The 11,944-nt window shown below is 37.5% G+C and overlaps 1 protein-coding gene across 4 annotated transcripts; it reads left to right on the top strand.

Moving 5' to 3' along the window:
* Positions 1–1,439: 1,439 nt before the first annotated feature.
* Positions 1,440–11,631, top strand: prkag3b (protein kinase, AMP-activated, gamma 3b non-catalytic subunit). 4 transcript variants are annotated; one of them, XM_063005466.1, is made up of 14 exons: positions 1,440–1,539; positions 4,150–4,198; positions 4,455–4,567; positions 5,042–5,123; positions 6,842–6,900; positions 7,308–7,353; positions 7,441–7,495; positions 7,585–7,711; positions 7,800–7,965; positions 8,057–8,094; positions 8,899–9,045; positions 9,588–9,681; positions 10,071–10,150; positions 10,248–11,631. In XM_063005466.1, the coding sequence occupies exons 1-13, from the start codon at positions 1,495–1,497 to the stop codon at positions 10,139–10,141; spliced, it is 1,092 nt and encodes a 363-aa protein (XP_062861536.1). In that variant the 5' UTR covers positions 1,440–1,494; the 3' UTR covers positions 10,142–10,150; positions 10,248–11,631. The 4 variants fall into 4 exon arrangements, with proteins under 4 accessions (XP_062861536.1, XP_062861535.1, XP_062861539.1 ...); XM_063005465.1 differs by having other exon boundaries at positions 1,441–1,539; positions 10,071–11,631; XM_063005469.1 differs by lacking the exon at positions 4,150–4,198 and having other exon boundaries at positions 1,517–1,539; positions 10,071–11,631.
* Positions 11,632–11,944: the final 313 nt, after the last annotated feature.

Raw genomic sequence — 11,944 nt, forward strand, 5'->3', positions numbered from 1 at the left:
AAGATCATCACTTAACACCCAAGGACATCATGACTGGAATTCATGACACCACTCTTGACCAAGAAGTACATGACAGGTCAACTAGATAAATCGTCCTGCAAAGTTTTTTTCCTCCCGTCTTTTAGTGCGTCCAATTGCCCGATTGCATCATGCTTCCTCTCCACTAATGCCGATCCCTGCTCTGATTTGAGAACAAAGCTAACCCACCCCCCTCTGACGTAGGCAGCAGCCGTATGCATCTTTTCACCTGCACTAGGCGAGAGCTAATGCAGATCAGCACTGTGTATGGAGAGACACACCCTGATCAACGCACTCCTTCCCCGCCCTTGTGCAGGCGCCATCAATCAGCCAACAGAGGTCGTAGTTGCACCAGTTACAAGGAGCCTCCTACGAGGAAAAAGCCTTATCCGGCTTACTACCACCCAACCTCTGTATGAACAACAGGTCAGTCGTGGTTCATGTGGCCGCTCAGCCCAGACGGATGGCAGAGCTGAGATTCGATACGATGTATTCGATGATACGATGGTTTCACTGCTGCGCCACCTGAGCGGGCCCTATTCGAGTCGAGCTTTATTTGGTTGAGGATCCATTTGTTTGTCGTCTGCTTCTCTGATGTAAATCTGGACAGAGAATTAATAAATAAATTGGAATTTATTGATCAAGCGGAAACAACACATTGATATGGCGTATAAAAAAGTCATGAATTAATTCTTAGATGTTCCTGTTGGATAAATTTAAATATTTAGGTACAGGTGAAGTGTTTCATCCAATTTTCATCCTTTTTTCAGTCTGAAAGAATCAGTAGAAAATCTAGTACTGGCCGGAGTTGTGAGTACCAGAAGCGACCCTTCATACCACATAGGAGGTAAAAATAGCTGCTTCCATAACAGTACACTCTAATTTTAACACATTTCAGTAGCTTCCAGCTACTGTAACTAAGTATTTTCACAAAATGGTGTGTTTTTAAACATTTTCCTAGATTTTTCCTGCACATCTACAAGTGTTTGTGATGTTTTAATGCCACCTCAGTGAGCCAGTTTATGTAAACTATATATTTTAGTCATTGTAAACATTTAGAATTTCATGAATACCACTGTCATGTTGATAAGGTCAGCTTTCTAAGCTGTTAAAATTGATAATATTATGACTCGGCATGTTCAATACATGTTTTATAAGAATATAGCTCAAATGAGTTCAGATTCTTTTGTGCTGTTAACTATATCATGTCGTGTTTATGTGAGCACCAAAGAAATGGGCCACTGTTATTCTCCAAATTATTGCAGCAGCTTCTAACTGAGAATCCAAGCCCTGCAGTCCAGCCTCTCTGCTGTGTACACAACGTCAACTACCACAACAAGTGCAGTGTCCCTTCCCCCACCGGCCTGGCCAGTCCCCTGCATGCCTGGATCATCTCCTGATTTAGACAGGGCTGCTTCGCTTTACTTTGCTCGGGTTGACTTAAGTGCATTTGGAGCCTGATTAGTGCAGGAGAGCATGGACAGTGATCCTCTAAGTTCGGTCATGGACCCAGTTCCTGAGGTAAGACACAATCACTGTGTGTATGCATGCAAGACTGAGATACAGAAATGTTTAAGCAACAGGTGCAGTGTTTTGGCCAGAGATTAGATAAGAGTATGCAGCACTTAAACAATTATGTAGGAGTGCAGGTGGGTGTGTTGGCATTTCCATGTACACCCGAACCGTGGTGGATATTATGATTTATTAAAGTTCAAATCTCGATGGAATAGAAACCACTTTATCTAAATACACTATTAATCTGACTGAACATTTGTAAACTTGTTGAGGTGCTTGTTGCTTCCCACTTTCTCTGACTGTAGATCAGGGGGTAAAGTCTTTTTAAACATTATATAAGAATATGTTTTCTACCTCACCTCATCATTTACTCAGCACCATGTACTGACCAACACTTGTCTCTAGTCTTGCCTCCCTTAATTACTTTTTAGATTAGAAATGTTTTTTTATTTTTATTTTTATTTTAGGCCTTTCTTGTATTTATTGTACTGTTGTCTATCTGCACTGTGTACTGTACTGTCTTGCACTTTTTGTTCTGTGTTGCACCCTGGTCCTGGAGGAACGTTGTTTCATTTCAATATGTACTTGTATATAGCTGAAATGACAATAAAGCCTCTCTTGAACTCTTGAACCAACATTCATTCTACGCAACACCCATTGAGAGCAGTAAGTGTTGAATAAAAGTAGTGATGCCCGATGACCATTTACTTAATCCATAAAGATTTGTTGAAGTCATCATAGAAATAACAGTTCAGCACAAAGTAGTAATCTAATAGGAATTAAAATGTTATTATTTAATATAGGTATAACGAAGAATACGGGAGATACATGCTTCACACATTTCCTAAGGACAGCATTTTATATTTTATTTAATTGTTTATAGTGAGAATGCAGTAATTTAAGTCAGATTTTTGCTTCTTAATTTGGGCTGATAAACATACAAAATACAAAGAAACTATCAATACTCAACAAATCAGACCACAAGGTTATTCTACTAGTTTTTTTAATTAGTTCAAATGCATAATTACATGAGGTGTGTGTATGGCTTTTTTTTCTTTTTTTCTCTTTTTTCTTAGAATTTCCCCCCCAATTTTCTCCCCTAATCTAGTCATATCCAATTACCCTGATTGCGTTACGCTTCACCTCTACCGATACAACCCTCCACTGCTGACCGAGGAGCTTCGCAACTGACACATGCTCAGTACCGACTGCATCTTTTCACCTGCACGAGGCGAGTTCATATGTGGTTCAGCCTTGTGCACAGAGAGCCACACCCTGATCAGCATTATTCCCCGACTCTGCGCAGGCGCCATCCATCAGCCAGCAGAGGTCGTAATTGCACCAGATATGAGGAACCCTGGTCTGGCTGATCCCACCCTGTGAACAACAGCCAATCGGTGTCCCTGTGGCCGCCCAGCCGGATGGCAGAGCTGAGATTCGATACGAAGTATTCGAAATCCCAGCTCTGGCGTACTAGCATGTTTTACCACTGTGCCACCTGAGCGGAATAAAGGCAATTAGGATGTAATTAGTTGGAGTTAGCAGCTAAGCATTAGCTAAAACATTAAGCTTTTCCAGCTGCAATTTATACTGTACGTCTACAGTGATATGATAACAGTTGCCAGGAATGCCTTTCTATGTCATCTCATACTTTACTGTGCTGAAAGCACTTACAGTTGCAAAGATAATTATTCAAGCATCAATTTAAATAGCTTAGCACACCGACTACTCAAAATTATTTAAACCCCTAAATAGAATCCCTTATTATTGTAGTGTTGTAGTTACTAACTTGTTTTATTCTTTCTGGAATGTTATTTCTTTAATTTGGTGACACGGTGGCTCGGTGAGTAGCACTGTCGCCTCACAGCAAGAAGGTCCTGGGTTCGATCCCCAGGTGGGGCGGTCTGGGTCCTTTCTGTGTGGAGTTTGCATGTTCTCCCCGAGTCTGTGTAGGTTTCCTCCCACAGTCCAAAGACATGCAAGTGATGTGAATTGGAGATACAAAATTGTCCATGATTGTGTTTGACATTAAACACTTGAACTGATGAATCTTGTGTAATAAATAACTACTGTTCCTGTCATGAATGTAACCAAAGTGTAAAACTTGACGTTAAAATCCTAATAAATAAATATTTATTTAACTTAAATGATTTATTCAGTAAATGCGGCGTCCTGATTAGTATTGTGGTGGATCTGGCGCCCCCTAGAAACACTTGGTCTTTTTGTAATGAATTCTTCACTGCAGTATTTATTCATTACTTTATAGCACATACAGTATATTTAGATAGTAACCCTTTAGCTGCAAGTAATCTAGCAAAAAACACAAAGGGGAATCACTAGATTTGCTCCCTTTACTAGATCATACAGCTATCAGTCATTTACGATGTTTTACCTAATCAGCAGCTTTAAATTTATCTAGAATTATGGCTCTGAGTTGAAGAATGTTATGTTTTTGGTCATCAAAATACAGTACATTGTAATAACAAAGGCAAAAAATAGAGAAATGCTTACACTTAATAGGTAAATAGACTCATGTGGCTGCACTTTTATTTAAATAATGAATGCATATTATTCTGCTACCTTTGTTTATATATATATATATAATAACTTTTTCAGGAGGTTCCACTAGAAATGGATGATGACTGCCTTATGATGAAGAGGATAGGTATCTGTTGTTTGCCAGTTTTATTTACCATCTTTGCAAACCACCTTTTTATTATGGTCTGTCTGTCATTTGCCTTTAAATATTTTTTAATAGTCAATAATAGAAAACAAGGATCATTTTATTACCTCACAAGTGCTGCTCCTTAACTGGAGCTTGTTGTAGCGTATAGTTTGTACAATAGTTTGTGCCTGTACTGGCTGCAGAGTCATGCTGACAGATCTGCAGCAGGGTTCTCCTCCGCTGCTTTTTCCTACAGAGCCTCTTCAACATCCTGACACGTTCGACTATACCAAGTTCTTCATGAGCCACTGCTGCTACGATGCCATACCAACCAGCTCTAAACTGGTCATCTTTGATACCACTCTGCAGGTAGGCTCCACCGCACGTATGTAAAACAAGTCTAGTATATTCTCTATTAACTATATAATATCAAACACATTTGTAATGTCTCTATAGTGACATGTAAGTCTAGAGGAGTCCTAAAAATAAATGTTTGTATTTGAATGTTCATACTGACACTCGGGTGGTTCAGGGGTCTATTATGCTCCATGGTATGAATCTCAGCTGTGCTATCAATCAGCTGGGTAACTACGCAGACATGATAGGCTTTGTCTGCGATTGACTGGTGCTCTTCCCAGTGTAGGATGCGGGTAGAAATCAGGGTACAAATATTCAGGCATTTTGAACAGTTGGTCAGACAAAATAACTGTGTATCGATAAGCAGTGACCCCTTTCTCTAACCCTAAACCAAAATGCCTCCCATAGCATGCACTCATCACGTTTCCCCACTTAGTTTTTCCTTTATTAAATTCTGTTATGCTCACAGGATGTGTCTTACTGCAGGTCAAAAAGGCGTTTTTTGCATTGGTTGCTAACGGAGTCCGAGCTGCGCCGTTATGGGACAGCAAGCAGCAGCGATTTGTAGGTAAGTGGACCTGAGCACACAGTGCTGTACATTTCAACCTTTAAAGGTTAAGCCATTTCTGAACGTGAATCATATTACTGACTCAGCTGAACTGTGTGATAAGTCCAACTGAATCTTTATTAATGTGTTCATTCTTTATCTTTTATGCTCTTAAGTCTTGTATTTTAAAAGGCATGAATAACTCATAAATATTTACCCAATTATTTGATATTCCAGCATCAACATACAGTGACTTTGCAAGACTTTACATACACTTGTAATGTCCATGTATGTCACGTTTAGTGATTTCTGCACCCGTCCGTTTTCTGACTGAATTATTTAAACAAAAACAACAAAACAACTTTAATAAATTTGAGTTCCATTATGTGTTACAGTATTGGGTGTTTTCTGAAACATGATGAAAATCGGATGGGTCAAATATATACAAAATCCTCCTACAGGTGAACACTATAGAATTAGAGAATTAAATATAAATAACTGAAAAATTACATTTGACTTGGCATCTTGGTTGAATGGATCATATCTGTCTTTATAAACAGCTTTTGAGGAACTAAGGATTTATGTCACCTATTTTCCTTCTGTCATTATTTCTAACCTTTATAATAATCCCTTATCTGATCTGATTTTTAACATTCAAACACTGGCATGTCATGTTTTTTATGCTTTTAAATAATTATGGTTTTAGAAAGCATATGATGTTCTTTATTTTCCACTACGTTTAACAATAAATGCTGTAATTAATAACTACCACATACAGACAACATGATGTCCAGTACAGTATAAAAATATATAAATATTTATATGAACATTTACACCAGTCATCTGTGCATTACAAAGCTGGGAAATCAGGAGCACAATTACAGAGCACATCCACATGGCCAACATTTGCTTTCTGTGCCATAAATATTCACCCTATCATTTACAGCAAGGCGTCAATTTTGCCAAGCAGCATAACTCAACTGAGTTAACAAAACAAGAGCTTAGATTTTCCTGTGTGGTTAATGTAAAAAGTTAACTGAATAATAACTGGCTCAATATGCTAATAAATTATTTAATCTTGCAGTGTGAACATGGCCAAAGTGGGTCTTTCAGTGTTGCCCCCCCAACCCTGTATTTAGAAAGTGTTGAACCAGACAATTGTGTTATATACAAGGAAACCGATTGTACTTTGAACACTTCTAATTGCAGAATAAACATAGCTTGTAATAAAAATGCTAGAAATGTTCTTGTTTGTTTGTTTAGCTCCACTCAATTTACTTCCATGTCTTTTAACCAATCATGTTAACATATGTCCTTAAACTTTTAAGCAGCTCTGCTGAGAAAGACATTACAAAATACAGTATAACTAGGCACCATGCTCTGACTCATTAGGAATCTCATTTCAGTGCTTAATTTGAAATGAATTGGCCTCCCTGGTGCCCACGTTCTAACTTTAGCCAGACTGGGTGCTGGGACAGGGACAGGGCAAGAGAGTGTTCTAATTCTCAACCCTCTCCCAAGGGTATTAATAGCTACACGATCAGACTAGTCTACCATGCTAAAAGTATTTTGAGAAGTGTTAGTGTAGTGAATTTTGAATGCTTTCGTGCATGTCACTTACGACACCTGCTCTGGTACAGCCCTAGTTGACCCTGAGCCAGTGGATCATTGTTTTGAGGTCGTTTGTGTTTATTATTAGGTGTTCATTATTTTCTCTATTGCACTTTTTATCTTTACAGGGATGCTGACTATAACAGACTTTATTAACATTCTCCACCGATATTATAAATCACCCATGGTAGGTGTTTCTGATTTATAAACTACTGTGTAAAGTTAGATCTAGCAAAGAAGTCTTTTATTTAATTATATGAGTCATGTAAATGTACTGCTTCTATTATTATTATTGTACCAGATGCACAATTTGCACATACTTTTTTGCATACAGTATATTGTATATATGCACGTTGTACATTCACTACACCTTACTTACTTTGTTTATATTTGTATTAGTTTCTTTTCCTTTGCTTATTCAACTACTGGAGGGCAATAATTTCGCTCAGGATAAACAATCTATCTATCTATCTATCTATCTATCTATCTATCTATCTATCTATCTATCTATCTATCTATCTATCTATCTATCTATCTATCTATCTATCTAAAGTGTAAAAGAAGCATGTGTCCTACTTATTCTATAATTTCTAGGTTCAGATCTATGAACTAGAAGAGCACAAGATCGAAACCTGGCGAGGTGATTAAAATTATTTTGTGTACACTTTCGTTTTGTCATTTCCAGTTAGACTAGTTTTTAAGCTTGTTGTCCTTCATATTGTTGCAGAGATCTATCTTCAATACAACATCATCTCTCTGATCAGCATCACCCCTGAGTCCAGGTAAAACTAGAACCACCTCGACCGTCCTTTGTCTTTTGTATTTTTCCTTATAGTGTCACGAGTGACAGAGTTATGTTTGCCACCATCAGCCTCTTCGATGCCATTTACTCCTTACTGAAGAACAAGATTCACAGGCTGCCGGTTATAGATCCAGAAACAGGGAATGTTCTGCACATCCTCACCCACAAACGCATCCTGAAGTTCCTTCACATCTTTGTGAGCATTTAATTTTCAGAATAAGTTTACATTTAGATTATAAATATTTAATGTATAATTAAATCCTCTTTTTAATGGAATTTCACAGGGTTCCACGATCCCAAAGTCACGATTCTTACTAAAGCAAATTCAGGAGGTTGGCATCGGAACGTTTAGAAAGATCGCCACGGTCCAGGAGAGCGCCACTGTTTATGAAGCATTAGCAATATTCGTCGAACGGCGAGTTTCAGCCCTGCCTGTTGTGAATGAACAAGGTATTTTCTATTAGAGATACCGGTATTAGACTATGTATTTCTATTCTATTCTATTAGCAATACTATTCTGAAGCATGTCTTTTGTCTGTAGAGAAGGTGGTGGCCCTCTACTCACGATTTGATGTAATTGTAAGTAACTCAGTTCTGTTTTTGCACCACACCAGAACAGGCTGTACATGCTTGACCTACATGAATATTTAGAAACTGTGCCAGAAATAAACTGTGGAAATACACGACCTGATCGACAAAGCCATTCCTGAACCTCACATTTGCTATATAGGGCACTAGATGTTGTGAATAAGCCATAATTATGCTGAAGCCCATATAGTAAAAGCAGTTGTAAAGAGTATTAAAAATCCTTACTCAACTGCTGCATCATAACAAATGAAAGTGGTAAAAACAAGACACTGGACAGAGTCAACATGCCAACATCGAGTTTAAATGCAGAAAACATTTGGGTGATGCACTAAAAATGCCAGTGTGGTCAAACAGGTCTGTGAAATCAAGTATATAAAATAAAATTGTACGCTTTTGAATTCTTTGCTGTCCCTGTGTAAAAAGACATTAAGGAGGCCCAGAGGACATTAACAAGTTTGGCTCAAGAGCTCAGCGCAGTCAGGTTAATTTGAGATACTAAAAAGTCCCCCTAGGTATGAGTGTGTGCCCTGTGACCTGTTGACCTGCCCAGTGACCCACTGCAACCCTGAATAGGATAAGGCGAATGTAAAACAGACAATAAATTACTGAATGAATGAATGATGGTCAGGTGTTCACATATTTTGACTAAATTGTGTATATTATGATACTATACTAATTTTACCATCTATTTTGATGTCTCTTTGCCTTTCTTTTGTGGTATTTGGATGCTTTGTTGTTTTCTTATAAAACAACAGCTATGACTAACCAATGCATCATCTACTTTCTTGGTTGTAGAACCTGGCTGCCCAGAAAAATTACAACAATCTGAACATGACAATGCGAGAAGCCATTGAGAGCCGCTCATGCTGCATTGAAGGAGTGCTGAAGTGTTACCCACATGAAACCCTGGAGACCATCATTGATCGAATAGCTGAGGCTGAGGTAAGTCACATTCTAAAAAAAAAGTGCCAATCAGGTGGCGCAGCGATGAAATACACTAGCACACCACAGCTGAATCGTTGGTTCAAAACTCAGCTCTGGGCTGGGCGTCTACATGAACAACGATTGGCTGTTGTTCATACAGGGTGGTCCCAATTAGGGACCTCATAACTGATGCAATTATGACCTCTACTGGCTGGTTGAGTCCAGGAATAATGTGTTGATCAGGGTGTGGCTCTCCATTCACAATGCTGATCCGCATGAACTCGCCTGGTGCAGGTGAAAGGAAGCAGTCAGCTACTGCACACGTGTTGGAGGGGGTGTGTGTTAGACATGGCTCTCCTCAGTCAGGAGTGGATATCAGCATCAGCAGAGAGGCAGCGTAATGCAATCAGGTAATTGGATACGACTAGATTAGGAGGAAAATTAAGAAAAATGCAACATGATGCAGTTTTCACTTTTCAATTTTATAAACAATAAAAAATCTTTGACTACATTGGCGAGATTTGGCACTTCAGATTTCATGGGCTGCCTGCTTTTTCTAGGTTCACCGATTAGTCCTGGTGGATGAAGAGGACAGGGTGAGAGGAATCATCTCACTGTCTGACCTGCTTCAGGCGTTGGTCTTGACACCTGCAGGTATTGATGCTCTATTCTCTTAACTCTCGATAAGAAGCACTCCTTATTACCTTCCTCGAGTATCTTCTTGTTCCAGATGTGCTGCTATTTAAGTGCAATGACACTCTTCTAACGTGCCTAATTTGCCATAGCATTGTGCATTTCTTCTCCCTTTTCAAAAAACCTTGGTAATGCAGTACCTGTACAGACAGAGTTAGGGTCCTGTGCTACTACAGCTGTGGGGAACAACTTATACTGAACTAAGCTGAACTGTTGGCATGAAAGTTTCAAACCAAAAAAACTCTGCAACAATAATAATTCTGTATTGTCATATTGCAATTGTGCTGCTTTTTTATTTTATTTTAATTTAATTCTTCGTCTAAAATTATAACTTGTATTTTTAATGGCAGGATGTGCCAGACAACTTGCTGGACAAAGTTGCTCTGTGATTATTAAGTGCTCACTAGGCTTTTTCTTGTAACCAGAACTTGTAAGTGTAATAATGGGGATCTGATTTTTGATTTTTACTTCTAATCAAGTGCACTGTGTAGGTAATTGCTTACTTGTGCATCTCTTGCTATACACAGAGCTAAACAGTGGAGACCTGGAAATAAAACACCATTTATTCATAGCATGAGTCTGTTTTTTACTGATAATCTTCAAACCTGATGACTTACTTAAATGTATTAAAATTATTTGTATTTTTATTTGCTGCATTGATACCTACAACTTGATTAGAATTAAATTTATGCACTGAAAGTATATTAAATACAATACAATAATATTAAAAACAAAACAGGCTAAATACGTTCCTCTTCTGTGTCAACCTTGTATTTATTTAGCCAGAATACATCATGTGATTGACAGCAATTAATAGATAGTAACACAGTTTAATGTCTAATAAATGTTGTCCATTTCTTTTTGAGATCTACGTTTTGTTTCCTTCTTCATTCCACTGCCGTGTTGGAAACACACATTTACTTTAAATTACTTTTACTTTTAAATGAGTTTTAAATGATTGTGACGACACTCACTGGTTACACAGTAGTAAAGAACAAACACTGTCTGATATAATATGTATAATTGTTTCTCGTTATGATCTTTGTGTGAAAAGGGATTGTAAATATTTGTTTTTGGATTTTCAAATTGATCTGCATACATATGATTAAATTGTATTGATCTCATTGTGAAAATTGGTTTTGACAGCCTGCATATGAGGTTTTATTAGTAAGGTTCCTGAAATACACTGTGTTGCACAATCCCCATTATAGACATGTATTATACTTTTGTAATATGCTTTGTTTAAAAATCTATCATCGCCCAGTTTCTTTTAAAACTGTTCTTAAACTCTAAATCATGCAGCAGGTAGATTTAACCTCTACTTTCTGATAAGTATCATTTAATCTCTCAGGCTGAAGGTCAGTGTTTTCATGATATGTTCTAGTGAGGTCGACAAATGTACCCACCTAAATTTAAGGTAACTTAATTCATTATGGATGATTATGGTTAACTAGTTTTTTTTGCACAATCAGTTGTTGATGCAAAGTTAGATTGCATACAAACTAAGAAAAAAAATCCAGCCGATCTTTGTATATTAAGATTTGACCAGTGTAGTAAGAATCATATTTCATGTTATAATCAGTAAATGAAGCCATGTTTGATCAAATATTATCATGTGTTAAACAAGCTTGAATTAAACGTTTCATCACATTGTATGTAAAGTACTTTGTCGTTAATAAATGAATGCAACTTTTCTCTTTGTGCATTTTTATTCCAGTATTCTGTTCATCTTGATGGTAATGTTGTATTGACCTTGATGATAATGTTGTATTGACCTTGATAATAATGTTGTTTTCACTGCACCTCATGTAATTTGATATTGTTAAGTTTAAAAAGCAATTGCTGTTTTTTCACAAAAGTGATATGGACGTTGGATAACTTTGTCTGTGAGGTAAATAAAAGATTTTTTTTACTCAAGCACCAACGTGTAATTATTTTGTTGAATGACCTGAACATCTGTACCGTTTTCAGGTAACAGAAAGTGAAATAAAGCTCAGGTCAGCAGATTGAGTTTATTTGCACATCCTTCATTCACACACATACAGACATTCAGCACTGCACCTACAAATCATGTCATACTGGTTTAAAAATACATAACTGTTATTTTCAAAACACAACCCATGTGTTTAAACTTATATCTGTTAATGTAGATGTAGTTACAGACAATGAAAAGAAAAAACTTAACCCTTAATTGTTTGCATTGTATTTAGGCACAATTGTATGT

Source organism: Trichomycterus rosablanca, chromosome 12 (assembly GCF_030014385.1).
Source record: "Trichomycterus rosablanca isolate fTriRos1 chromosome 12, fTriRos1.hap1, whole genome shotgun sequence".
NCBI lineage: Eukaryota > Metazoa > Chordata > Actinopteri > Siluriformes > Trichomycteridae > Trichomycterus > Trichomycterus rosablanca.

Coding starts and splice junctions, on each gene's coding strand:
- prkag3b (XM_063005466.1), top strand. CDS start 1,495: ATGGACAGTGATCCTCTAAGTTCGGTCATGGACCCAGTTCCTGAG. Junction 4,199..4,454: donor CCTTATGATGAAGAGGATAG/GTATCTGTTGTT, acceptor TTTTTCCTACAG/AGCCTCTTCAACATCCTGAC. Junction 6,901..7,307: donor GATATTATAAATCACCCATG/GTAGGTGTTTCT, acceptor TATAATTTCTAG/GTTCAGATCTATGAACTAGA.